A 23,683-nucleotide genomic window follows, 5' to 3' on the forward strand; every position below is an offset into this window, starting at 1 on the left:
AAAAAGGCCGCATGAAGCCACGCGCTTATCGAGCCCACAAACCCAGCCAGGCAGCCAGCTAGCAGCTGATGCGCCCCCCACACACAACCGGATCGACCGACTGGGCTGCAAAGGCGGCGATGATGCATCGAATCTGCGCTTACCGTCCTTGTACCCCTCTTGTGCGCTGCCGTGCTCGCCTGCGCCTGGGAAAAGACGCCGAGCACATCTCCGCTCCCGTGTTTCTGTTTGTGTTTCCGTCCATTTGTGCCTCTTCTTTCTCAAAGGCGCAGCTGATGCTCCGCTAAAGTGGGCTTCTGTCGGCAAGTCAAGACTCGGTCGATCCATCCAATTGTCAATCATCCTCTCTAACTTATCCCCACTTCCTCCTCATCCTGCCATCTCCGTCCCTTGCATCGCTTGTCCCTCCCATCGATACTCCTCAAGAATCTTGCTCCGTTGTCAGCGCTCTCGTCGTCATCGCCACCGTCACCGTTACCGTCATCTGTTGCTTCATAAGTGTGTGTTCAAGTCATTGGTTCTGTCACGGTTCTCATCAAGTTCAATACTCGGCTGCACACCACGCAGAACAGGCAGCTCAAAGGCCATCGATCAACATCGGCTCTCCCAATTTCAAGATCTCGTAAACACTCATCAAGATCAGCGTTTCCTTTATCTTGGCTCCAAGCATTAGCTCTTCCAGCAACCATGTCTGAATCAGAGACCACCAGCCAGACACTCCCTCAGGCGCCTTCGCTAGTCCTCGTGGCGCCCAAGCCTCGTAGACCGATCGCGCTCGTAGCTCGCAAGCACCACCATCGTCACACTTCTTCGCAGTCACACTCTCGCTCCTCCCGAACTATCTCTAGTGCGGTCACCAAGCCTCTTTCGGAAGAGGCGAAAGATACGGTCGAGCGAGTCACCTCTCCCGCGTCGGCCTCTTCCACCGTGAGAATGATCGGTCATCCCTACCCACGGGCAAAGACGCCGAGCAATGTCAATGTCATCTCAAGCGCGGTCTCGCCCGCAGCTGCTGCGCTCGCCGGCGTCACTGGCTGGCCTCTCGGCCTGGGCATCTCGCAGGTCTCGCCTCCTCCTCGCGCCAAGGCTTCGTCCCGAGAGGGCATGGGCTCGCGCCCGCTGTCCCGTCTCTCCTCGAAGGACAGCGGTACCAACCCTTCGTCCCTGATCCTCGCTACTGCCGAGCCCACGACGAAGCTGGCCTCCGTGCCGGATGTCGTTGGTGATAACATTGCCCTTGACGGGTCTGCGGCCGACCAGACCGATGAGCCCATGCTGGCATCTCCGCCTCTCAAGAATCGAGCCGCATCTTCCGACGTCCAGCGTACGCCGACCAGGAACAAGAGCACCGCTCATCACAACCTCGTGTCGGCAGCCTCGCACCTCAGTGCCCGCTCCGCCCTCGAGGATGATCAGGAGCCTCGCTCCACTCCTACCCTTGGTGCTTTGTCTCCTCGTCCTAAGGACAGCACCCAGGGCCTCACACTCTCGCCCACGTCTCCCACCGAGCAGCGCATCACTGCAGCCGCCTCTGCCAATGCAGCACGGCTTCCCCTCCCGCTCTCCTCGCCTCCCGCTGTGCCCGCCGCAGTGACCAACAGCGTCGACCAACTCATCAAAGAGAGCCCTCGCCGCGAAAACACGGCATCCGTTGCGCCCTCGCCCTGCCTCTCGCAGAGTCACTCGCGCAGTCCCTCTGCCAGCCCCTCTCCCTGCCCGTCTCCCGGCTTCAGCACGCTCCTCGATACTCACTTGAATCCTCAAAAGCACGCCGACGAGCCGCGCAAAATAGCTCTTCCCCTTCCACCCATGCCGACCTCTCCCATTCCCCGCAAAATGACCCGCAACCCGTTCGAACGCTATCTCAGCGTCCACACTGCTCGCGACGGGACCAGCTGCACCCTGCATGCTCGATTCGCCATGGCTGTTGCTAACAATGTGCACAAGCCCAGGTCTGTCTTGGAGGCGATGGAAAGGCAGATCTCGCGCGAGATGGCGCAGATGGACGAGGAGATGGCTACCGTGGGCATCTCTCCGGCCAGACCCAAGCTGCTTAGCGTCCATTCGGGCAGGAGCACCGGAATGGATGTCGAGGAGTGAGCATCATCAGCTCTGCTTGCTATCGGCACGCTCCACCTTCTCACAAGATCTAACGCCCTCAGTCACCGTCACATTCGTCACCGCACCTTTGGCTGCTTTCTTTACGCAGTCCCGCTCCGTTTCCACTTCGTCTCGTTGATCTCTTTCTCTTCGCATGTTCCGTTGCATCGCTTTCCCGTTCTTCACATTGTCACGTCGTCTAAGTCTCCAGTCATGGTCTCATCTCGCCCTTTCATGTCATCACGTTCTTCATGCCATCAAATCATCTCTTGTCAGTCCTGCATTGCTCTAGCCTTGCCCGAAAGTCTATCTCCCATCGCCTGTATATCTGTATCCGATCGCTCCTTCTGCGCCTCTAAACATGCCTAAGGTTCCTAGCGGCCCATTCGAACGCTACGAACGTCGCCGCGTTCGCGAACGGACTCCTGACCAATGTTGGCAGCAACCCTCTAAAGAATCCTCTTGCGCCATCCGCCCTGTAGGTCTGCCTGATACAATCCAGTACGCCCTTGTACCTTCTCTCCTTGGGATTCAAGCTGTCTGTCTGCAACTTGCTCTTGATGATGTCTGCGGGGTAGGCGGTGAGCCAGAGGCCATAACCGGCCATGGCGCCTGCGAACATGGCATAGCTACTTGGCAGTTGATCTCTTGTGATGTTGGAACTCGCCAGTTTGTGGGAGACGAGAGCTTCGTAGGTCAAAAAGTACATGCCCATGCCGTGGAATTCGCGTGCGAAGGTGGGGATTTGACCCCTGTAAACACCGTTAAACAGGCCACTTTGCGCAAGGACCTGCTTGATGCAATCCACGGGACCGCGGTAGAGTGGCGGGGAGGGTTGGGTTTGCAATCGGATCCTAATATGTTCCACCGGCCCAGCAACGACCGAGTTGGCCACACCAGCAATACCTCCTGCAAGGTAGAATTGACCATACGACAAACCCTCTCCTTTGCCCTTCGCGACGTTGGATGAGGAGAAGGAACGTTTGAGCGCCTCAACAACGCCGAATTGGATCGACACACACGCGCCTACACCGAGCAACGGCGTCAGGGTGCCCTTGTAGAACGCGAAAGGTCCTTCGTTCCGCACGATGCGCGAGGCGCAGTCGACCATACCCGTGTAAGTTCCTGGTGGTGATGTCTGCAAGCGCACTTTGAGAATGTCCAGTGGTTGACCAACGAGCACTTGGGCGATACCACCGAACGTGCCGGAGAGAACATCTTTTTGACCCTGCGAGAGGAGTGGATCCTTGGGGAGGGCGTTGAGCTCGGCCATGGCTGCTATGCTGCCGGCTCTGAAGCGAGCTGAAGTGAAGGATGACGGTGGTGGAGAGGGAGAGTTGTTGGTTGCACAAGATCCAGGGTCGAACAAGAAGATAAGGATGCTGACTCGTGCCCATTTTCAACGCCGTTTTTTTACCCGACACTTTTTTGCATTTCTTCTTTCCGGACGACAAAGCTTTTTCTGGAAAACGCTCCACATCAAACATCTTGCTCACCATCCTTTTCGTCCACTCCTACCACCACCCTTGCAGCCACGCACATCCGGGTCGACATCCATCCGAGAGGCTACTACGCTCCACGATCCTAGCCAGACAAACCAGGCCCTCACTCTTGTTCCCAACCAACGTGCCGTACTCAGTCTCCAATGATCGTTCTTCCAGGGGACGTTCTCCCCATCCCCTCATCTTCATCGGTCAAACTCGGCCCCGGCCTCCTCCCAACGCCGCACACCTCCACCCTAACCGCCATACGCCCTGGCTCCATCGGCATTCTTCCCTCCACCAAAACGACCTCCACCGCGGCATGGGTCGAAACGAACACCCACCGCTACGTACCCTCACCCTCCGACCCTGTCATCGGTCAGATCACCGCTCGTTCCGCAGAAGGCTATACCGTGACCCTCTTTTCCGCGCACACGGCCACTTTGCCCGCCCTGTCCTTCGAAGGAGCCACCAAACGACACAGACCAAACCTCAAGATCGGCTCCCTCGTGTACGCGCGCGTCGTGTCCGCAGATCGGTTCACCGAACCCGAACTAACCTGTGTCAACCCCGTCACGGGCAAGAGCGACGGCTTTGGAGATCTCAAGACGACCGATGAGCGGGGGGAACGGAACGGCGTGGCGATGCTATTCAGGGTGAGCGTAGGATTGTGTAGGAGTTTGCTCAGGCCAGGGAATGGGGTGTTGAAGAGTGTTGCCGCGCACTGCGCGTTCGAGGCTGCGGTAGGGGCGAATGGAGCGGTGTGGGTGCGAGCGGGGGAGACGAGGCACGTGTTGGCCGTGGGAAAGGTGCTCAGCGAGGCAGATGCGGGGAAGACGGTGTGCGATGCGGACGAGGTGGTGGATGACGGGGAGGAGGTCGACGCGGAATATGTGGTCAAGAACAGAGGTAGGGAGCTCGATCCCAAGCGGATCAAGGCCATTGTGGGAGAGTTCTTGTAAGCACGACAAGAGAGTGATTGCGACCATGCAGCGAGTGTGTGTGTGTGTGCTGCGTTTTTGTGAGTAGGACGTCTGTGTGAGCGTGCGCGATGTGAGAGGGATGCGAAAGCACCACGAGCTGGCTGCAAAGGTCGATATACCGTCGAAGTTCGAGAACGTCCTCTTTTGCTGAGAGACCGGCTGAGGTTGCGATTAGAGGAACGCTCGCATGAGCTCGAAGAAGACTGCAAAACCATCAAACATGTCAGCATTGTCTCCTCTCTTCCCCTTCCCCTCTCTCCCCTTCTCCCCTCGAGGCAATACTTACCGCCGCCAACAACGACGAACACAATGAGCGCAAGCGCGACCTTGTTGCCGCTCAATCCGCCGCCGACCTGCTTCTTGACGCGGTCTGCGCGGGCGGGTTTGACGATGTTCCTCCCCCTGGCGCGCGCCGTCTGTCTGCTTTCCACGGTCTCATCGGCGTCCTCGACGGTGGCCGATTTCGGGTTGCGAATGCGCGGCTTGCCGGCGTTTTCGCGCGCCGACGCTGCGAACTGCGCATTCTTCGCTCGGATGTCCTTGTTCGTCGGCTGCCACCGGCGTCGATGTCGGATCGATGCGGTTCGGGTGGAAACAGGGATGACGGAGGGGTGAGATGGGATCGGTTCGATGTGTCAGTGAGTGTCCAGAAACGTTGAAGTGGCTGGTGCACAAGCTCTGCAGGCTCGTCATGCCGTGGTCAGCGACGCACATCAGAGCTGTTGCTAACCGACGCAGCAATTCCACAAGCCGCCGAGCTTGAGCGCAGCACTTACCATGTTGGCAATCCTGCGGTCGTAGATGATGTTGACGGAAAGGTGGAAGATCTCCCCACACTTTGTTCACGCGTGATGTGGCCAGGGCGCGCTGGAAGAACGGGCAGAACCCTAAATTCGCCCCTCGCCCAATTCTCCGAAACACCGACCAACGCTGCTTCCTTTCCACGTCACGAGGCCTCGCTCACGACTCACTTCGTCCTCTTCACAGCATGGGTCATTCCTTTTGGCTTTGAAAACTTGACGCTGATTGCAGTGTGCTGACTTCACTCGTCATCTTCCTCGACCTCGTCGTCGAACAGCTCGTCTCTCGAAACAGGGAACGACTGAGCGCCGGGCCTTGTGGGTCTCGGCTGGTAGTGAAACTGTGCCGAGGGCGCGCTGACCCCGTACCCTCTCCTTGCATCACCGGTGCCGCTGGGGCTTGAGCCTGCCAGACCCGTAGCGACACCGCTCAACCTGCTTGCGCCACCGCCGAGCGGGCGTGTCGAGCTTGACCTGAACCCCACTGGCCCCGCTGCTGCTGCGTTGGCTGCAGACCCAGCTGCGCCCATTGCTTGTGCCATGTTTGACGACGAGCTGCGCCACGGGCTGTGGGAGCCTCTTCCGCGAGTGCTGGCTCCAACCTCCTGGCCAAAGTTGCGCGACATTTCTGCGTCAGCGCGACGACGTTCTGCCTCCTGAGCACGTTGGCGCTCCCAGCGATCGGTGGCGTGCCAGTCATGAGCTCGCCCTTCTCGATGAGCTCCGACGGGGAGGGTGGCTCCCATCCCGCCCTCCACGCCCCCAGCGAAGGACGTCAGAGCCGTCTCCGATGACCGCGGTACTGCAGCGCCTCCGCCGCCTTCTGGCACCATCTCCATCTCACCAGGCAGCTCGTCTTCCGGGTTGTAGTCCTGTTGACCATCCACCTTGAACATGAGATCTCCTTCCGCTTCGTAGTCCGGATGAGCTGGCTGCACTGCGGCCGTCGAAGGCGATGCTTGAACTCCAGCATCGGTCAGATTCCTCTCGTCCTGCGCGGCAGGCAACAAGTTGCTGCCAGTGTGTGCTGCTGCGATGGTGCCGTACGCCCGAACCTGTTGCCCGATCGCACTGCGTGGTCTGAAACCTGTTTCGCCAGGCAGAACGCTTGCGAACGCCCCAGGACTGGAGACCCGACTGATGTGAGTCTCGGCCACGCCTTCCGCCTCCTTGCCAGCGGTCCCTCGCCCTTTGCCTAGTGTCGCCGCGATCTGTGCAGGTGTGAGTGGGCGTGATCCAGCAGCTGGCACGATCGGAGTCTTCACCTCGCCCGGCGTCGCCACGTCCGACACATTCTCGCCGCTTGTACCCGAACCCGACTCCTTGGAGCCAACGATGCCGACCGACTCGGCCATGCGATTGAGCAGATCATCGAGCTGGCTGCGCGACAAGGGGTTCGTCGTACGTAGACCGCCTGAGCGCAGACCACTCCCAGACAGTGGCGAGCGTCGATCCTGGCCTGGATTGGACTGCACCGAATCTGCCAAAGCATCAGCGGCACGCGGATGTGCCCCTTCTTCGGGCGTGCTGCTGAGGCCTGGGGCGTTACGGCGTTCGTTTCTGAGGCTAGACAGCTTGCCCAGCGATGAAGCGCCAAACGCTGGTCTGCTTTCCAACAGCCGCGCCAGATCGTCCATGTCGTCCTCGTGACTCTTCGGACTCGGTGTAAAACCACCACCGCCGACCAGATGGCTGGCACTTGCGCCAGAGATCGTCCTGTATCTTGATGCGGACGAAGCTGATGCTGCAGCTGTTGCATCCTCGAGACTCGCAGTCCTGGCAAACGCTCCACCTGATCCCAATCCCTGTCGCTGCTCCATCCTCGAGATCCAGCTGCGCCCGTATGCCGAACTGAGGCTTCCACCAGCCCCTCCGAAGCGTGGATAGCTCGATGGCTCGGCCCCAGCACCTAGGGAGCCAGATCCCTCCGAGCCAAGGCTGCTGCCGTATACGCCGCTTCTGTCACGATTCTGGCGATACGAAAAGTTGGTGCTGTACCGTTTGATCATCTGCGGCTGAGCAGCTGAAGAAGACGAGACGCTGGCGCCAAACGCAGAGCCAGACCCGGCATCGCTGGTGCTCGAATTTCTTCGGATGCTTGAATTCCTCATCCCGGTGCCCAGGATGGACGGCGAATAGCTACCCTGGCCAAGGGCGCTCGTAGAGGTGGGAGGGGTCCTCGAGATGGAAGCGATGGACACATTTTGCGAGCGCGGCACGTAGTTTTGAAAGACACTGCGAAGGCTTGGGCCAGCCAGGCCGCCGGTATTGGAGACAGACGAGCGCAGACTCGAGCTAGATACGCTGCGGAAGGACGACGTCGACTGATTGCCTATTGGCGCCAAGCCAAAGCCACCGCCGGTTCTCATGCCCTGCAGTGACATCTGCTGTGCAAGAGGCGACGGCGACGAAGGGCTAAACGAGACGCTGGGCCGTGGCTGGGTTGAGGAAGGCGGTCCCATGTTGCCCGTAGCAGAACCAGCAAATCCACTCGTTGTTCGAGTCGAGATGGATCGGCCTGTGCCGCTTGTCGAGAACGCGCCTGACGAAACGCTTCTAGGCTGACTTGTCCCAGCTTCTGGAAGGTCGAAAGAGGCAGCAGCTGGAGACACTGGCGGACTCGGTCGTCCACTCGAAAGACCACTGAGCGTTCGAAGCCGTCTTTCACTGGTGCTCGATCGACGCACAGCGCCCGGCACCACGAACGCAGGCTCGGTACTAAGGGCAGCAGCCAGCACGGGCCTGGAAGGCGCTCCGGACGGGTTGGTGGTACCAATTATTGACACATTGCTCTTTGTCGAGCCGGTCCTCCTAAGACTGGACAGGCCGGCAGAATGTCGCCCTGGTGCGCTTGTGCTGAACACACTCGCATTGCCGGGTGACTGCGATGTGAGAGCCTCGGAGCCTGTCGCAGTATCTGGTGAGCTCTTTTGAGATCCTAGGATCGCCGGGCGCGCTGCCGAGATGCCGCCAATGCGTTGCTGGCCGGGACTCGTCACCAATGGCATGGGATGGCCCGAGACGGGATCTCGTGTAGCGTCGCTACTTGCATCTGGTAGAGGTTCGGGCTGGGTTGCTACGGCAGCGACTTCCCTGTGCGGCGCTCTGAAGTAATCTTCGTCCAGATCCACCTTGAGGTCGTTGGCGGCGCGGAGGCTGTCCGTGTCCTCGATCAAGTAACCAGTCAGCCTGCGATACGTGACGGAAAGCTCGAGGTGACCGATAGGCGTGGCGATAGGAGTCAAGGTGCGAGTGGCATAATGGCCATGCACACTGCTGCCATCGACGCCGGATTCGGTTGTCCCCGCGTTGTGAGACGGTGTCGATAGTTGTTCGACTGGAAGCGGGATCTGGACGTCGATCTCGTTCGGATCTGCTTGGGCCTCTCTCGGGTCCAAAGTCATGCTAAGCCTACAGCCCAGATTCATCTCTGCATCGTAAGTGCCGATGTCCTCCCGAGCGGAAAGAGAGGGATGAGATGGCTGTATCGAGTCGCTGCGACTCTGTGGTGCAGCTTTGAGCGATTCGATCTTGGCGGCGAGGCGATTCGACGGCAAAGAGCTGAGGAGATCGAAGAGAGCACGGAAATGGACGACTGAGCGTTTGTAGAACGTGGACAGATCTGGCGGCGCCGAGGGCTGGCTGGGATCGAAACGCAGTTGCCAGCGTTCGAGCACGATCCTGTGAGGCCGTACAGAAGATGTCGCTGAAGATGGAGCTTCGCCGGGTATCCGCCCGTCGATGCAGACTCGACTGGTGTTGGCGTCGGAAGCTCGAGAAGATGAAGCGGAGAAGGCTCTAGTCATCAGAAGGATCTCGTGTCGGTCCGAGACGTTAGACAGATCGAGCACTACATCGATGATGAGATCAGGCACAGCTGATGGTGAAAGGGGTGGGTCGACGTTGCCAGTTTCGAGACCCAACAGGGAAGTGACGGAGCGCCAGAGCCGCAGCTCATCCTTGAACAGATCTGTATCAGGGATGTGAAGGTCAAACCATTTCGAGAGCTTTGTGTGTGGAGTGTGGCTCTGCTGCGCAGGAGCAGCGCCTTCGGGGGAAGAGGCAGCAAGGAGGGAGGAGCGAAGATGCGCCAGACGAGACTGGATGATGAGGTTAGCGGTGGTGGTGTAAAAGTGATAGATGACTCCGTCGAGCTTGGTCAGCTGGGTCATCGGAGTGGACGACTCTGGGCGCTCGGAGGAGCGTCTTCGAAGCGAAGGCGACGGCTCATGCTGGTACTGCTGCTGTGTGTCGATGGCGGGGGAAGATTCGGGTGCTCCGAGCGAGGACGACGAGGATGAATATCGCGAATGGGCTGACGGAGGAACTCGACGAGGTTGCGGCTCCATTCAACCAGATCACGGTTGGGCCGACGCTGGCGCAGACACCGCGACGGTGACCAAGGGCTCAAGATCCACCGAGAAGAGACCGGAAGCAGTGCGGTGTGCCCTGACTGGTTTCAGGCTGAGAGAACGAGGCACGAAGGATGAGCCGAGGTCGTATGTCGGTAATGCCGATGTTGCTGATGATGGTGATGGTGATAGCTGCTCCGAAAGACGAGTCACCGAGTCAGACCCTTGTTGGATACGGTCAGCTAGCGAGGCTACAGTAGACAGCGCCTCGCCCACGATAAGCCAAGCCGGGGTTGAGCCGGATGACCGTGCAGCCGCTTGCTGCTCTTGCATGTGGAGCAAAATCGGTAATTTGGACCGCGACTTCGGCTTCAAAGCGACTCAACTCCTCGCCCTGTGTTCATGCGCGTTCAGACCACCGCGCCAGCATAGGGCTGCCGCAGGCATGACAGTCAGAGTCGATCGAGTTTCGACCTGGTAAACACCTCGGATGACACCGAAATAGTATGCTGAAGCTGCGTCCACTCCTTCATTGTATGAATGAGCACTTCCGAACGGCCACGAAAGCTCTCTCTGAAATCACGTGATGCCTTTGCCCTGTGACGCGGAAGTCGTGCGGTGGGGATAGGTGATACCCGAAAAATGTGATTTTAGAGAAATGGCGCTGTCCTGTCTCCTGTATGCAGGTTTGAGTCAGACTCCAAGTCAATCTTTGTGACTTGACCTTCCACCTCATCCATCTCATCTCGCGCTCTTACGATCATCTTTCGACCCAGCAGCTAGCACATCGTCCTCAGCCAACACCGTCTTCGACCTGCACGACGGTGTATCTGCCTTCAACGACAGCGTCCGTGCCAGGTCGTCAGCATAGATCAGGGCGCATATCTACATAGACACTAGTCACCCAGCCAGCCCCAGACAGCGGCGACTTCGATTCTATATCATCACAGTCCCTATTCAGCTCAGCATCGACCTTACATACCAATCATGATGCACTCAAGAGGTTTTGTCCTCTCCGAAAACCAGGCCTTCGCCGGTCAGACTCGAACACCCGGTCCTTCGCGCTTGCATGCCTCGCCCACGCGCAAGAACATGACCACAGGCAAGAAGGCGCTGGGCCAGTCCTCGAAGCTGACTGGACAAGATCTCAACTCGGCAGGGCCCAAACAGCTCTTTGGCGATCTCAAAGCGTCGCAGTCTCCCGTCAAGGCGCTTGGAAACCGCAACGCTTCCAAGACGCCCGGCCCGTCTCGCTTGGCGCCTGGCAAACAGGATGCATCGGCTGGCAAGGGCAAAGGGGCATCAGGGAGCACTCTCGACTCATCGCCCACCAAGAAGGGGTCATCCGAGCTGAGTCCACGCAAAGCAAGCACCTCGAACGCGCTGCGATCTCTCAATGGCAAGCAGCGACAGACGACGGATCTGCCCTTCTCCAAGCCGGGTCAGAACTCGAGCAGCGGGAACGATGCTTCAAGCACAATGTTGATGAAAACACCCGCTCCGTCGCAGCTTGGCAAGGCAAGGGCAATGAGCCGACAGAACAGCTTTGTCACTCCGGCCGCCAACGTCGGAAGAGCCGGCGCGATCAAAGCACGCATGGGCGAAATGATGGATGCAGAGATGGGTCTGTCGCTGCAGAAGGGAGACAACGCCACGGAACAGGTGACCCAACAGCCAGCGGTGCAGATGACCGAAGAGGAAATGTATCCCGAGATCGAGTACATGCCGCCCAGCCACCACGCCAAGCATCCGGTCTTCGAGTTCCCTGATGAGCTCGACGATCTGCCCAGGGCAAAGGAGCTCGGCGCTCAGCTTTCCCGCTTCTCAGCGATCGGACTTCGGGCGGCTGGTCCTGATGACCTGAGCGATGTCGAAGTCACGCCGATGGAAGAGCTCATGGACAATGATCTGGTGCCGCCGACGCCGACGACGGATAGTGACGACGACGACCCGTGGCCAGACGTGCCGGTGACAGAAGAGATCGCCGTCCAGCAGAAGGCACCTTCTGCTCGATCCACAACCGTTGCTGTCAACGCAGGCAGCAAAGTTGCACAACGTCCGCTCACGATGGCTCGACCTCTGGCAACGGGGGCCGGCGTCCGCACTAGTATCGCTCAGAGGGGTCCCGTCAGCTCGAGCATCCGACCGTCTGCCACCAGCTCGACCACCGCAACTTCGCGCGCAGTGCCGGGCAAAGCCACGCCCAAGCCGGTTGTACGATCCACTGGCCTTCAGCGGTCCATCGCATCAGCGCCAGGCAGTCGACCTGTCTCCTCGACTCCAACTACCACAGCAAGAAGTGCAAATCTCCCTCGGTCGTCGGCGAATGTCGCCCGTTCAGCATCATCCGTCAGCGGCGCTGCGACTCGACCGCTGAAGGCAGCTAACACGAGCTCTGCTCTCAGACCAGCACAACAACCTTCTGCTGCACCCAGGACCAAGCTCAATCCCAAGCTGATTGATTTTGTAGACGACGATTTGGGCAAGCAGACAGCAGCGGCGCTCGATCGTATGAATGCCGACGAGGTTCTCGAGCCGCTCCAGCTGGACCTGGGCGAAGTGTCAGAACTCGAGGCTTAGGCGGGTCTGACTACTATCACCTACAACCATTTCTTCGCTTCGTATTCATATCCATTCGTGTTCGGCTTTCTTATTGCCCCTTGCATTGCTCGCAATATACCATGTCTTAGACCGTCTACTTTCATGCCCGTGCTCGTGTCAGTCCAGTGTCGCATCAATGATTTCATCACCGAAGTCGGTCCTAGTTCTGAGGTGGCAGATGGCCATGCTTGGCAGCAATTGGCTGCAGAGTGCAAGCCTCGGCACAAGACACAGCGCGCCGCGACTCGCCTCGCCTAGCCTTGTGGCCCTCGACGCGCGATGACAGGCTGCCACCTGCAACTGCACCGCCAGAGAAACGCACCGTGCGTGCACGGCTCTTTTTTCGAAATTCGGATTTTTGAGAGGTGTGTGTTTCTCTGTGAGGCCAAGCGAGGCTCAGCTCCAACCTCGCCGAGTCGAAACACACACCCACACACGCTCGCTCGCTCACATGTGGTCGACTGAAATTACCGCTCAGCCAGTCAGTCAGACAGCCAACCAGCCAGCCAGATAGGGCACACCAACAGCAGCAGCGGCCCGGGCGCGATTTTGTGTGGGTCTGCAGATGCCGCCCGACCGACTTGCTCTCCGAATGGTCTTCATCTTCCTCCTCCTCCTTCTTCTCAACTCGTCCAGGCTCCCGTTCGCGGCATCAGTTCAGCTCCGTCTTCTCGCCAGCTCGTTGCATCACAAATTCCTGGTGGACGCGATCCCCGGCCGTCTGACCACCTTTGCGTCTTACCGCCGACACAGTCTGTGCCAGCAGCAAAGGAGCACGAGCTCAGCTGCTCAGCAAGGTGGGTCGTGACGAGCATCGCGCGCTCCATTGGCCGACTTTGTCTCGAGTACTCCCTCGTCTTCGACAGCAAGGCGCTCGAGATTCGTCTCGGCACGACCTTTTCTGCACCTCGACCCGTCACGCAACGAGACGCCTGGAGCATCGGACTGTCTTTCCAGACTCTTCATCACCTGGCCCATCTTCCATCTTCAGTCACTTCTATCATCGCTATTCCTCGGATGACACTTAGCTACACCCAGCCTTACGGTGTCTGACTCGCCCACAGGCTCACTCTCTTTCATTGTGGACCGGCCATCCATCTTTGTGCTCAAAGACGCCCTCCTCCGCTATCATCCTCTTGGCTTCCGGGATCTACAGCGTCACCCGCGTCACGTCATTTTGAGCTGCCTGCTCATCTGCCAAACGTTGGAAGATGTCGAGACAATCCAACGCCTTCTTTGGCGACGAGACCAACTCGCTTCCCCTCCACCACGATCCTCACGTAGGCATCAACATGGCGGGTCTCGATGCGCTGGGAGGACAACATCCGGCCTTGGCACCCAGCAACCCGTATCCACCCAGCCCATCATCAATGCGGTCACCACACTCTTCCCACGGCCACGCCTCTTCCTCGACCAAATACATGCAGGCGTCCAGCTCCGGCGCCAATCCCAACACAGCCAACTACACCTCACCGCGTCTGCACCACTCGCAAGCAGCTGCGTTCGGGCTTGCAGATGCTTCGAGCGGAGGTGAGCGCTATTCGTTCGACAACCAACGACAACAGCAACATCATGCTTCTGCGCAACAGCAACAACACGAACAGTCGCACGCTTCGTCAGCCTATCGCAACGAGGGCCTGGGTCGATCGCACTCGATGGGTCACGGCTCGCACCCGAGTCAGTCCCGATCAGCTGCGAATGCTGCTGCTGCTGCTGCTGCTGCTGCTTCTGGCTCGGCAATGTACCTATCTCCTCAGACGGGTGCTGCTCAGCCGGTAGGCTCGCATTCGTCCTCAGGTCATGGCAGCAACGGCAGTGGGGGCACCTATCTCTCATCCTTATCGCCCTCGGGTATGCGACACAGCAGTTTCATCAGCGGTGGTAGTGGTGGTGGCGGGAGCGGTTTGCCGGCGACGTCGCCTCAAGACTCGTACAGCGGTCTTCCCAATCTTTCAGCCGGCTCCTCACATCCTGCCAGCCTGCTTCCGGCTCCCCAGATGCTCAACAGCTCCTACAGCAACCACGGCAGTCGCCGATCCTCCAACGCCATGGACACCTCTGGCTCGTCAATACGAGACCCTACCTCCGGAAATCCCTACAGCCCCAACACGTCCCACTCGAGCCGCTTCGGCAGCAGCAACGCAGCTGCTGGAGCTTCCGGGTCCCGATCTGCCAGCCACGACACCACCAACTTCATGGACGTCAGCTCGCCCCGCGAAGCGCAGAGGTCTCCACATCAGCTGTCTCAGCAATACAGCAGCTCAAACGCAGGCCTCGGCGACCTCTCCGACGGACTGCCGTACGCCTATCAGTCGAGTCACGGGCAACAAAGTGCTTCCAATCAGTATCTGTCGTCGAGCGGGCGGCAATCTGGGAGGTATGGTGCTGAAGGCGGCTACGCCTCGTCATCACAGGGAGCAGGAGGTCTGTGGCCTTCTGCCAACATCGGATCGGGTCGCGGCAGCATGATCATGGACTCATCTTCCAGAGGCGACAGCACCACTCGCAACCCTGCCATCTACAGCGACGGCACCTCCTTCGGACAGCACGGTCTAGGTCTCGGCTCTTCCGGATCCATGACTACAGCTTCGGACAACTCGAGAACCAGCTCTAGCCGACGCGATGGCGGCTCCTCCGGTCGCTCCTCTCGCCGCAATGAAGGCTTCCGACGCGTGCGCGATTTTGACGACCTGCGACCCGTCATCGATAAGACCACCGCAGCGGCGACCGGTGCAGCCGCCATCTCGGACGGCAAAGCGGCCACAGAAGCAGCGCTCGCCACTTCGCGGCGTGCCGATCCAGCAGGCGGCTTCGTGAGTCCGCTCAAGGCCTTGACGGCGTACCTGCATCACACCTACCATCTCGTCAATCCGGCCTTCTTCTACGAGCTGAGCTTTAATCCAAGACGTGTGCTCACCAAGCCAAGCAAGCCGGTGCAGAACGAGGGCAGGGACAATGAGGAGAGCGATTATATCCTGTATGTCAACGACTGGTTGGGAACGGAGGAAGGTCACAAGTACCTCATCCTCGACATCCTAGGTCAGGGCACGTTCGGTCAGGTGGTCAAGTGTCAAGACATGACGACGCACGAGATCGTCGCTGTCAAGGTTATCAAGAACAAGCCAGCCTACTTCAACCAGAGTATGATGGAGGTGACGGTGCTCGAGATGCTCAATGGCAACTGGGACCCGAACGACGAGCACCACATCTTGCGGCTCAAGGACACCTTCATCCACGCAAAGCATCTCTGTCTGGTGCTCGAGCTGCTCTCGTCGAACCTGTACGAGCTGATCAAGCAGAACTCGTTCCAGGGTCTCAGCACCAGCCTGGTGCGCGTTTTCACGGCACAGCTGCTGGACGCTTTGACGGTGCTCAACGAGGCCCGTCTGATTCATTGCGATCTGAAGCCCGAGAACATCCTGCTCAAGACGCTGCAGACCCCCTCTATCAAGCTGGTCGACTTTGGCTCGGCGTGTCACGAAAAGCAGACGGTCTACACGTACATTCAATCGCGTTTCTACCGTTCGCCCGAGGTGCTGCTAGGTCTGCCGTACAACTCGGCCATCGACATGTGGTCGCTCGGCTGCATCGCTGTCGAACTTTTCCTCGGACTGCCGCTGTTCCCTGGCACCTCGGAGTACAACCAGATCTGCCGCATCGTCGAGATGCTCGGTCTCCCCCCGCAGTGGATGCTCGACAACGGCAAGCAGACCCAGGAATTCTTCAGCGTCTTTACCGACGAATACGGGCGCAAGAGCTACCGTCTCAAATCCATCGAGCAGTATTCCAAGGAGCACAATGTCCAAGAGCAACCTTCCAAGAAATACTTCAAGGCCACCACGCTGCCGGACATTGTCAAGACCTACCCGATGTCCCGAAAGAGCGGCAAGTCGGCCGATGTGCAGAAGGAGATGGCCAACCGAAGCAGCTTTATCGACTTTGTCACTGGTTTGCTCAACATGAATCCGCACGAGCGATGGACGCCGCAGCAGGCGAAGTTGCATCCGTTCATTTCTGGCGATAAGTTCACCAAGCCTTTCCGACCACCGCTGTTGCCGACGGTGGCGAGCAGCACCGCTTCCAGCTCGGCGAGAACCAAGACGTCCGAGTCGAAGCATCCCTACGGCGGGTTGGTGCAGCAACAGTCGTCATCGAGACCGAACAAGGGATTCCAAGACGCAGCGGCGTACAACCAGCACCTGGCGCAGCAGCAGGCGTACCATTCGGCAGCATCCCGCGCCCAGCCGGCGCTCAACAACCCCTATGCGCGCGAAGAAGCCGCTGCCGCCGCCGAAGCCAAAGCCGTGGCCAAGGCGCAAGCTGCGCAGCTGGCGCTGCAGCAACAGCAGTATGCGAGGCAGTACTATGCGGACGATGCGGGTGGTCGACGGGGTGGTGATAATCGGTTGAGCATGATCCCTCCCCAGCTAGCCAAGTTGGGGTTGGACGCGAGCATGGTTGGTGGGCAGAACATGGCCGGGTTAGTAAACCGGGATGATCCACTTCGCGAGTGGGAGAGACGGCAGAATGGGTTGGCGCCAACAAGTGGGGTGAGCAAGAAGAGGCAGAGTGCCAACTACCAGCAGCTGGATCTGCTGCAGCAGCAGGCGGAGATGGGGACTGGGTGGAATGGCGCCGGTGGCTGGGAGGCGCTGAACAAGCCTTCGAGCAGCGGTAGTGGTGGGCAGGGGAGCTTCAGCGTCGTTGTTGATGCAAATCAGACCGGTGGAGGAGGGATCAATCCTCCTCCTGCAGCCTACTCCTCCACGCCTGCCGGGCCGGGGAGAGGATACCAGACTTCGCCGCTGTACATGAACGGGGCGCCGATGAGTGCGCAGAACAGCACCAGCGGCGGCGGTGGTGGGCAGGCAAGTGCGACGTTGCCATTCGACATTTACGACGCAGGGATGGCCAACCTTCTCCCACCCTCACTAACGCCCGTTCGGATTCAGGATCATCAGCAGGCGTTCATGCAGCAGCAGTATGCAGGGCAGCTCCAATCGCGCGACAAGAACCAACGGCGGGACGGCAGTGGTGGCTTCGCCGGTCTTTGAAGGGCTACAAATACATTTCTTGCTTCAAGGTATCTAGCGCGAAAGAGTGTGTGTGCAGGCATCGCGTATGGCTTTCTCGAGGATGAGCACGGCTCGTGAGTCTTCGGGGCTTTGGATGCGACCGGGGGAGGCGATGAGGGATGGTGGTAGGTCGAGCGAGAGCAGGAGGTGAGGGATGCGGAGCTTGGAGGCGAGACGCTTGCTCATGCTAGCAGCGAGGCTGGATGTGGTGGTGGCTGTGGTGGTGGTGAGGATGGGGGTGCCTTGTGAGGAGCCGGAGGGGTGGGCCATGGCCAGGGCGAAGTCTGCTGCTAGTGCGCCGAACGGTGCTCCCGACGCGGCTGTAGGTTCGGGAGCCCGACCAGCTGCGATAAGGGCCGCTTGCAGCTCGGCATCCTCCTCACTCTCCCCTGCAGTGGTGGAGAATGAGTTGGACGAGCTAAGAGACCGTGCCAAGGTGGAAGAGATAGCCGTGCAGTGCACGAACAGGCTATCCTGCGACGTGGGCGAGCGGAGGTGCACGATCTGTGTGAGGAAGTGCGGATGCGTCGGATGCGCGAGCGTGACGACATGGTTGGTTATTGATGGACCTGCCATCGTGAGTTGTGCTGCGGACGTGGCCGACATTGTGTGAGGCGATCAGGGGATGGGAAGAGATGGTGTTGGTCTGAGATCTCAGGAAGAAGTGCTTGCCGAATCTCCACTTGCTCAGGACGCGGCCAAAAAATAGCACTTTGTTAGACCGCTGCTGGATGCGCTCCAGCATTTTTTTGCCGGAGGGAAGGGTCACGTGCAACGGAAAAAAGGGGGAAGAATCAGAAGAAAGCGCTGCGCTCCTCCGACTCCTCACCCATCATCATCGTCAACCATCATCCATATCACCGACAAGTATGGCGCTCACACCCGCTGCAGCACGCAGCTCAGCACGGTCGCTCATCCGCACCCTGGGCGAACTTCATCTCACCGCACCGACCTCCGTCCGATATGCTTCCACCTCCTCCTCCTCCTCCTACACGGAAGCGCGCACGCCTCGTCTGCCACCCGTCGCGCCCCTTGCAGCACGCCTAAAACCCGCCTCGCCCGCCTACTACACCGGTCGTCCCGCCTACATCGACACACTGCTCTCTCTCGAGGAGCTCACGCGTCAAACGAAGCGTTTGCTCGAACAGACGCATTTGCTGCCACCCAACTCGTCCCCGCCGTCGCTCGCCGCGACGAACCGGGGCAACCTCTGGCTTGGTTCCGACGAGCTTTCCGAAGTCATCGGTTCGGGTCTCAAAGCAGCGCAGTATCGACAGATCGTCTCGCGCTTGGGGTTGCTTTCGAGGTACGCCGGGTTGGTTCGTCTGCTGGAAGGAAGCGAGTTGGTGGGGAAATACCACGAGACGTTGGAAAAGTACATGAACGAGAATGCCAAGAACAACAACATGCTTGCGTCCAAAGACGTCGATGGCGCACTTTGGGCGGCAAGCGAGAAGAAAATCGATGGTAAGGGACGAGCGTATTCGATGGGGAGGAGGAAGGAGTCGAGTGCGCAAGTATGGATCGTACCAGCCAAAGACGTTGGTCAGGTGCTGATCAACAACAAGCCACTCGCAGAGTACTTTACGCGGACGGCGGAGAGGGAAGCCGTGACGTGGCCGATGAAGTTGACGAGCACCTTGGGGGCGTACAATGTGTTTGCGCTGACGAGGGGTGGGGGGAAGAGCGGACAGGCAGGTGCGATCGCTCATGCGTTGGCGAACGCTATTGTGGCCGAAACAGGTCATGGGCTGGGCCAGGAGAAGGGCATCGAGGCAAAGAGGTACGTCATGAAGGTGTTGGCCAAGGACGGCGTGCTCAAGAGGGATCCCAGGATGGTCGAGAGGAAGAAGACGGGCATGTTGAAGGCTAGGAAGGCGTTCACTTGGGTCAAGCGTTGATGGCTCCGAGCAAAAGTCACACAGACGGAATGCCAAGACTGTCAACGTCACATTTGAGATCGGTGTGCGAGAGAGACGGCTGTGGCTGGTGACTGCGCTCATTCAGAGATGAGACATGGACGGCGTGGCAGCACCCGGCTCTGCGAGGTCAGAGTTGATCGTGCAGCACCTGATGGCTTCTCGTCTCTGTGTGGTTGTCAACTCGCCGATCAGGGGGACCGTCGATCACTTGCGTCCCACTCGCTGACAAGCCACTCTAGGCCCCTTCAATCGATCTCCTTGCCTCGCACCAGATTCTTGCCCAACCAATCACACACATTCCACAAAGCAGCATCTCTTCGAAGAACCATGCAAAATTGAGATTGATACCAAGTTACATTGATTGGGGGAAAGAAGCATGAGGGAACCAGAGGAAAAGGGGATATCGTGTATGTTGGTCCGACTGCATCAAGCAGCCGGATAGTGGAGTGGGCAATGCTGGAGAACCGAGGAACCGAGATTCGTGTATGTGTTTGGGGTGCAGATGTGCGTGTGGGTGTTGGAAAGATCGTGTGTGGGAGAACAATTTGTCCCGTGAGCAGTGACGAGTGAGAAAACCGAGAGAAAACGAGAGAAAGGGAACCTTGACGGGGGGATGCTGAAGGAGAAAAGGGGTGATGGATTGAGCGAAGGATGCGTGGGCCGCAGAGGAGAAGAAGCAACAGTGGCGAACGGCGAGTATCAGTCTTGCATCTCAATCTTGGCCGGGCGTGGGGTCCAGTCCGCCGCCAGAGTCGACGGCACGATGGTGCTGCTCGCCTGAGTCATCGAGTTGGGCGGCATCGCTAGCGCCAGACTGCCAAACGTGAGACTGATGCTTCCGCTTCCGTCCGAAGCTACTCTCGACCTTGACGCCTTCTTCGCCAGAGGCGCGTACAGAATGTTGGGCATCGCCTCGATGGTGCTGGAAGAGAAGTCGCTTTCGAACGACGACGATGGATCGCGGTGACTGTGCATCAGACTTCGACCCCAAGTGGGCTGCGAGTCTTGGTTGACGCTGCGGATGAAGTTGTCTCGGCGACGAAGTCGAAGGTTGGCCAGAGGAAGGGAACCGAGAGGAGTGGGCGTCTTGGACCGTGAGCGGCTGTCGTAGGGCAGACTGGTGACCTTAGCCGGACCGCGCAGACCGAGGGAGAGGGAGGAAGTGCTGGCGGCACCGGCTGCGGAAGAAGGAAAGGAGTCGGCAGAGGACGACTCAAGGTGCTGTGAGCCGGCATGCGCAGAAGACTGTCGAGAGCGGGGGCTGAGCGAGCGGCTGAGAACATCGCTGTCGCTGTCGAGAGACGATGCCTCTCTAAATGCCTTGACCGCTTCAAAGACCTCGGCGACCTGCTCCAGACTCTGCGCCATATTCTGCGATGCCTGCACCTTGGCCGTCTTGCTATGCTCTGGCAATGCCTCGGTCACAAGACCCTCCATGCGGTCCGCCATCATGCCCGCCAGCGTCTTCAATCCGAGCACCATCTGGTCCGATACATCGTCGCCGATCATCCCGTCCAGCTGAACAAGCAGCTGCCGAAAGATGATCTCGTCCGCCTTGAGGATCATGCCTTGCACCGTGGCGTCGTTGCGCATCGCCTCGCGGCTGTCCGCGTCTAGACTATTCCAAAACAAAGTGGTTCGCTGTTGGAAAGAGACAGGGTCAGGTCCTGTGCACACGGATTGAAACAACGCCTGACAGAGGGATTCGTACTCACGCCAAGCTTTTCGCGACGACTCGTGCGACGCAGTATTACTGATGGGACCACCGGTGGCGTACGCCGTCGAGTTGGAGGCACCTGTGCTGGTGCTCTGCTGATCGGGCAAGGTCGGCCAGTCGGAGAGGTCCTGACAGGAGCGTCGGAAAGGCATGGACGTAGGCACGTGGCGAGGATCCGGAAGGTATTGATACCCGTGCAAGGAGGAGGCGGGACTGTTGACCAGAGAGCCCGATTGCGCTGGCTCGCTGGTGATGACGCCGGTACCGAAGGCAGAGATGTCGCTCGACGGATGCATGAGACTGGGCTCACCGGCTTCGCCGGAAGAATGCCATCCAGGCAGGAACGACATGTCGCTGAGACCTGAGTAGGAATGCGAAACCGTGTGACGTCTTGAGATGCCCGATGCAGCGCCTCCCGCCGATTGCGCAGCCGGGACGTGACCTTGCGAAGGGACCTGCGAGTATCGTACCGAGTCCTGGCTGTCGTAATTGGCACCCGAGCTGGTACCTGGCGGAGTGTGCATGGTGCTGTTGGGATTCACAAAGCTAGGCGCAATGAGCCTGTCGTCGGTAGCGATGGCAGAATTGCCGCCCAGGCCGCTGCTCTCAGAAGAAGCGTGTGGCGAATTGTCGTACTGCGCAGCACGAGTCTTTTGACCGTCCATCGGCGATGCGTCGGAAGAAGGATGAGCACGATACGAAGAGGACGACGACTCGCCCTCGTGACCTTCGGATCGAGCTTTCGCCCTCGCCTCCGAAGCATATTCGGCGCTCAGACCAGCGCTGAGCTGCAGCTTGCCCGCCTTCTCGTCTTCGAGCAACGACTTGACCTTGATTGCCTCGCGCTCGTTGGACGTACCGAAGCCGCAATAGTGAAAGCGAGTCTTGCCACGACCTCCGAGACGGCGTTGAGCGACGTCGGGGAACTGGCTGCGAAGCACCTTACCGAAGGAGGCTGCTTGCAGAGGCTCGAGACCAAACGAGTCGCACGCTCGTCGATAGGACTCGTGCAAGATCGTGCGCGGAATCGAGATCTGGATCGATGACTTGAGGGTATAGTTGCAGGTCAGCCTAGCGTGACACGAAGAAACAGAGAATTCAAGAGATAGGCAGAAAAAGTCAGTCGTTGGCGTCAAAGTCTGAGGGCTGGGGTCATTCTCGCTCTGCTGAGATGCTTACCACATGCGCGCCCATTTGTCGCGATAAAATTCGGCCATCTTCTTGGTGTTGGCCGTCTTGTAGAAAGAAGAGACCTGGTTGAGCATGCCGTCGATCTCCTCCGGTTGGTACTCCGGCTGCGGTGCGGCGACGTAGGCGCCAGCGCTACCCATCTTGGACGTCGAAGGGCCGTACATCGGATAGGTTTGCGAAGCCATGTGCGAAGAGTAGCCGGAATGATCGAAGTGGTCTCCTGACACGTCGTAGTACGCCTGCGACCGGTTCGGACTCGTGTTGGTCGAAGACGAAGAGTCGTAGATGACACTCTGCGACATGGACATAGGCATGCCGCCTGGCGTCGTCCACGAGCCTGCGCCTGTCTGGGTCGGATACGCGTATCGACTGTAGGCCATAGACTCGGACTGCTGTTGCACCGGGCTAGCCCATACCGATGGATGAGTCGGCGAGGCAAATGTGGGTTGAGTGCCTACCAAGGTGCTACTGCTGCTGGTGCTGCCAAAGTGAGCGGCGCGAGGCGTATCGCTAGGCACCATGGCAGGCACTCCGTGTTGGAAGCTATCCATGGCGCCTGACGTAGCAAAGTGCGGACCGACTTCCATCGGGCCTCGTGAGAAGGTCGTCTGGCGCGGTGTGATGGCGTTCGCCCCGAGAAAAACGTCCGCCGGCGTGCCACCGACTGTGGATGATTGAGATGCCGGCAGTGAGTCGAGACGAAGTTGCGAAGGCGTAGAGCTCGGCGCTGCGTGAGCAAACAAGTCAGGTCGAGCCTCTCCCATGGTGGATGGCCGACTCTGCTCCCAGGAGCTATCTGCGGTGCCTGGACGATATGGCGAGCCGGATGCACTAGCTTGACCTGCGTATCCGTACATATTGATCACCAAAGAGAAGGGTCGGAGCGCTCCAAGATGGCCGCTTTTTATCGCGTTTGAATCCTTGCTCTCGTTGACACTGTGACCAGACAGTGGTTCGAGCAACCTTGACCGAGACGCACTGTTGACGGGTCGGTGAGGGGACGAGGGTCGCTACCGGTAAGCGATCGCTCCGACAATTCGGCCCGGTGGCTGATGGCTGGAACGTGATGGATGCCGCACGACGAGCAGCAGAGCAGGCAGAGGTGGTGCTTAGGCCGGAAGTCACGATCTTCGCGGATGGGCCGGGCGGAAGCTTCGATCGGAAGTGACGGCCTGCCCAGGCAAGATCATGAGCGGATTGAGCAAATAAGATGAGATCAGGGGGGAGAGAAAAAGAGAGAGAGTAAACGTCAGTAGGCTGAAGGAGAGAGACGCCAAATGAAGACATGTGCAGCCTTTGAGTCTTGGCGAGCAGGACGTCCGCCAGCCCGAGCTTCTTTTTCCACAGGCCATGCCTATGCTGCAGGCCTCGGATGCACTGCATCTCTTGACTGCAGGATCGCCTGGGATGGTCAGGTTCAGATGCACTCGCATTCTGAATTGCTATGTCCAGGTAGCGAGG

General features: G+C 59.0%; 11 protein-coding genes across 11 annotated transcripts; 5 read left to right on the forward strand and 6 right to left on the reverse strand.

Moving 5' to 3' along the window:
- Positions 1-687: 687 nt before the first annotated feature.
- PSEUBRA_003505 (uncharacterized protein) lies at positions 688-2,100 on the forward strand (the record flags this gene model as incomplete). Its single annotated transcript, XM_016436617.2, has 1 exon — positions 688-2,100. The coding sequence occupies one exon, from the start codon at positions 688-690 to the stop codon at positions 2,098-2,100; it is 1,413 nt and encodes a 470-aa protein (XP_016292040.2).
- A 355-nt stretch (positions 2,101-2,455) lies between these two features.
- PSEUBRA_003506 (Mitochondrial substrate/solute carrier) lies at positions 2,456-3,373 on the reverse strand (the record flags this gene model as incomplete). The annotated part of the gene is made up of 1 exon (XM_016436632.1): positions 2,456-3,373. The coding sequence occupies one exon, from the start codon at positions 3,371-3,373 to the stop codon at positions 2,456-2,458; it is 918 nt and encodes a 305-aa protein (XP_016292041.1).
- A 372-nt stretch (positions 3,374-3,745) lies between these two features.
- On the forward strand, positions 3,746-4,543 carry PSEUBRA_003507 (Exosome complex RNA-binding protein 1/RRP40/RRP4; the record flags this gene model as incomplete). Its single annotated transcript, XM_016436598.1, has 1 exon — positions 3,746-4,543. One exon carries the CDS (start codon positions 3,746-3,748, stop codon positions 4,541-4,543), a length of 798 nt encoding a protein of 265 aa, XP_016292042.1.
- A 192-nt stretch (positions 4,544-4,735) lies between these two features.
- PSEUBRA_003508 (uncharacterized protein) lies at positions 4,736-5,343 on the reverse strand (the record flags this gene model as incomplete). Its single annotated transcript, XM_059465083.1, has 3 exons — positions 4,736-4,767; positions 4,851-5,115; positions 5,341-5,343. The coding sequence occupies 3 exons, from the start codon at positions 5,341-5,343 to the stop codon at positions 4,736-4,738; spliced, it is 300 nt and encodes a 99-aa protein (XP_059320623.1).
- A 263-nt stretch (positions 5,344-5,606) lies between these two features.
- Positions 5,607-9,713, reverse strand: PSEUBRA_003509 (Autophagy-related protein 13; the record flags this gene model as incomplete). The annotated part of the gene is made up of 1 exon (XM_016436644.2): positions 5,607-9,713. One exon carries the CDS (start codon positions 9,711-9,713, stop codon positions 5,607-5,609), a length of 4,107 nt encoding a protein of 1,368 aa, XP_016292044.2.
- A 990-nt stretch (positions 9,714-10,703) lies between these two features.
- Positions 10,704-12,296, forward strand: PSEUBRA_003510 (uncharacterized protein; the record flags this gene model as incomplete). The annotated part of the gene is made up of 1 exon (XM_059465084.1): positions 10,704-12,296. The coding sequence occupies one exon, from the start codon at positions 10,704-10,706 to the stop codon at positions 12,294-12,296; it is 1,593 nt and encodes a 530-aa protein (XP_059320624.1).
- Positions 12,297-13,528: 1,232 nt separating this feature from the next.
- PSEUBRA_003511 (Protein kinase domain protein) lies at positions 13,529-17,371 on the forward strand (the record flags this gene model as incomplete). Its single annotated transcript, XM_016436611.2, has 1 exon — positions 13,529-17,371. The coding sequence occupies one exon, from the start codon at positions 13,529-13,531 to the stop codon at positions 17,369-17,371; it is 3,843 nt and encodes a 1,280-aa protein (XP_016292046.2).
- A 33-nt stretch (positions 17,372-17,404) lies between these two features.
- Positions 17,405-17,998, reverse strand: PSEUBRA_003512 (uncharacterized protein; the record flags this gene model as incomplete). The annotated part of the gene is made up of 1 exon (XM_016436622.1): positions 17,405-17,998. One exon carries the CDS (start codon positions 17,996-17,998, stop codon positions 17,405-17,407), a length of 594 nt encoding a protein of 197 aa, XP_016292047.1.
- Positions 17,999-18,261: 263 nt separating this feature from the next.
- Positions 18,262-19,293, forward strand: PSEUBRA_003513 (Ribosomal protein S9; the record flags this gene model as incomplete). The annotated part of the gene is made up of 1 exon (XM_016436596.1): positions 18,262-19,293. One exon carries the CDS (start codon positions 18,262-18,264, stop codon positions 19,291-19,293), a length of 1,032 nt encoding a protein of 343 aa, XP_016292048.1.
- A 720-nt stretch (positions 19,294-20,013) lies between these two features.
- PSEUBRA_003514 (uncharacterized protein) lies at positions 20,014-20,907 on the reverse strand (the record flags this gene model as incomplete). Its single annotated transcript, XM_059465085.1, has 1 exon — positions 20,014-20,907. One exon carries the CDS (start codon positions 20,905-20,907, stop codon positions 20,014-20,016), a length of 894 nt encoding a protein of 297 aa, XP_059321413.1.
- A 25-nt stretch (positions 20,908-20,932) lies between these two features.
- Positions 20,933-23,079, reverse strand: PSEUBRA_003515 (DNA-binding RFX-type winged-helix domain protein; the record flags this gene model as incomplete). The annotated part of the gene is made up of 3 exons (XM_059465087.1): positions 20,933-20,955; positions 21,030-22,102; positions 22,211-23,079. 3 exons carry the CDS (start codon positions 23,077-23,079, stop codon positions 20,933-20,935), a joined length of 1,965 nt encoding a protein of 654 aa, XP_059321414.1.
- Positions 23,080-23,683: the final 604 nt, after the last annotated feature.

Source organism: Kalmanozyma brasiliensis, assembly GCF_000497045.1.
Source record: "Kalmanozyma brasiliensis GHG001 unplaced genomic scaffold PSEUBRA_SCAF22, whole genome shotgun sequence".
In the NCBI taxonomy this organism is placed as follows: Eukaryota; Fungi; Basidiomycota; class Ustilaginomycetes; order Ustilaginales; genus Kalmanozyma; species Kalmanozyma brasiliensis.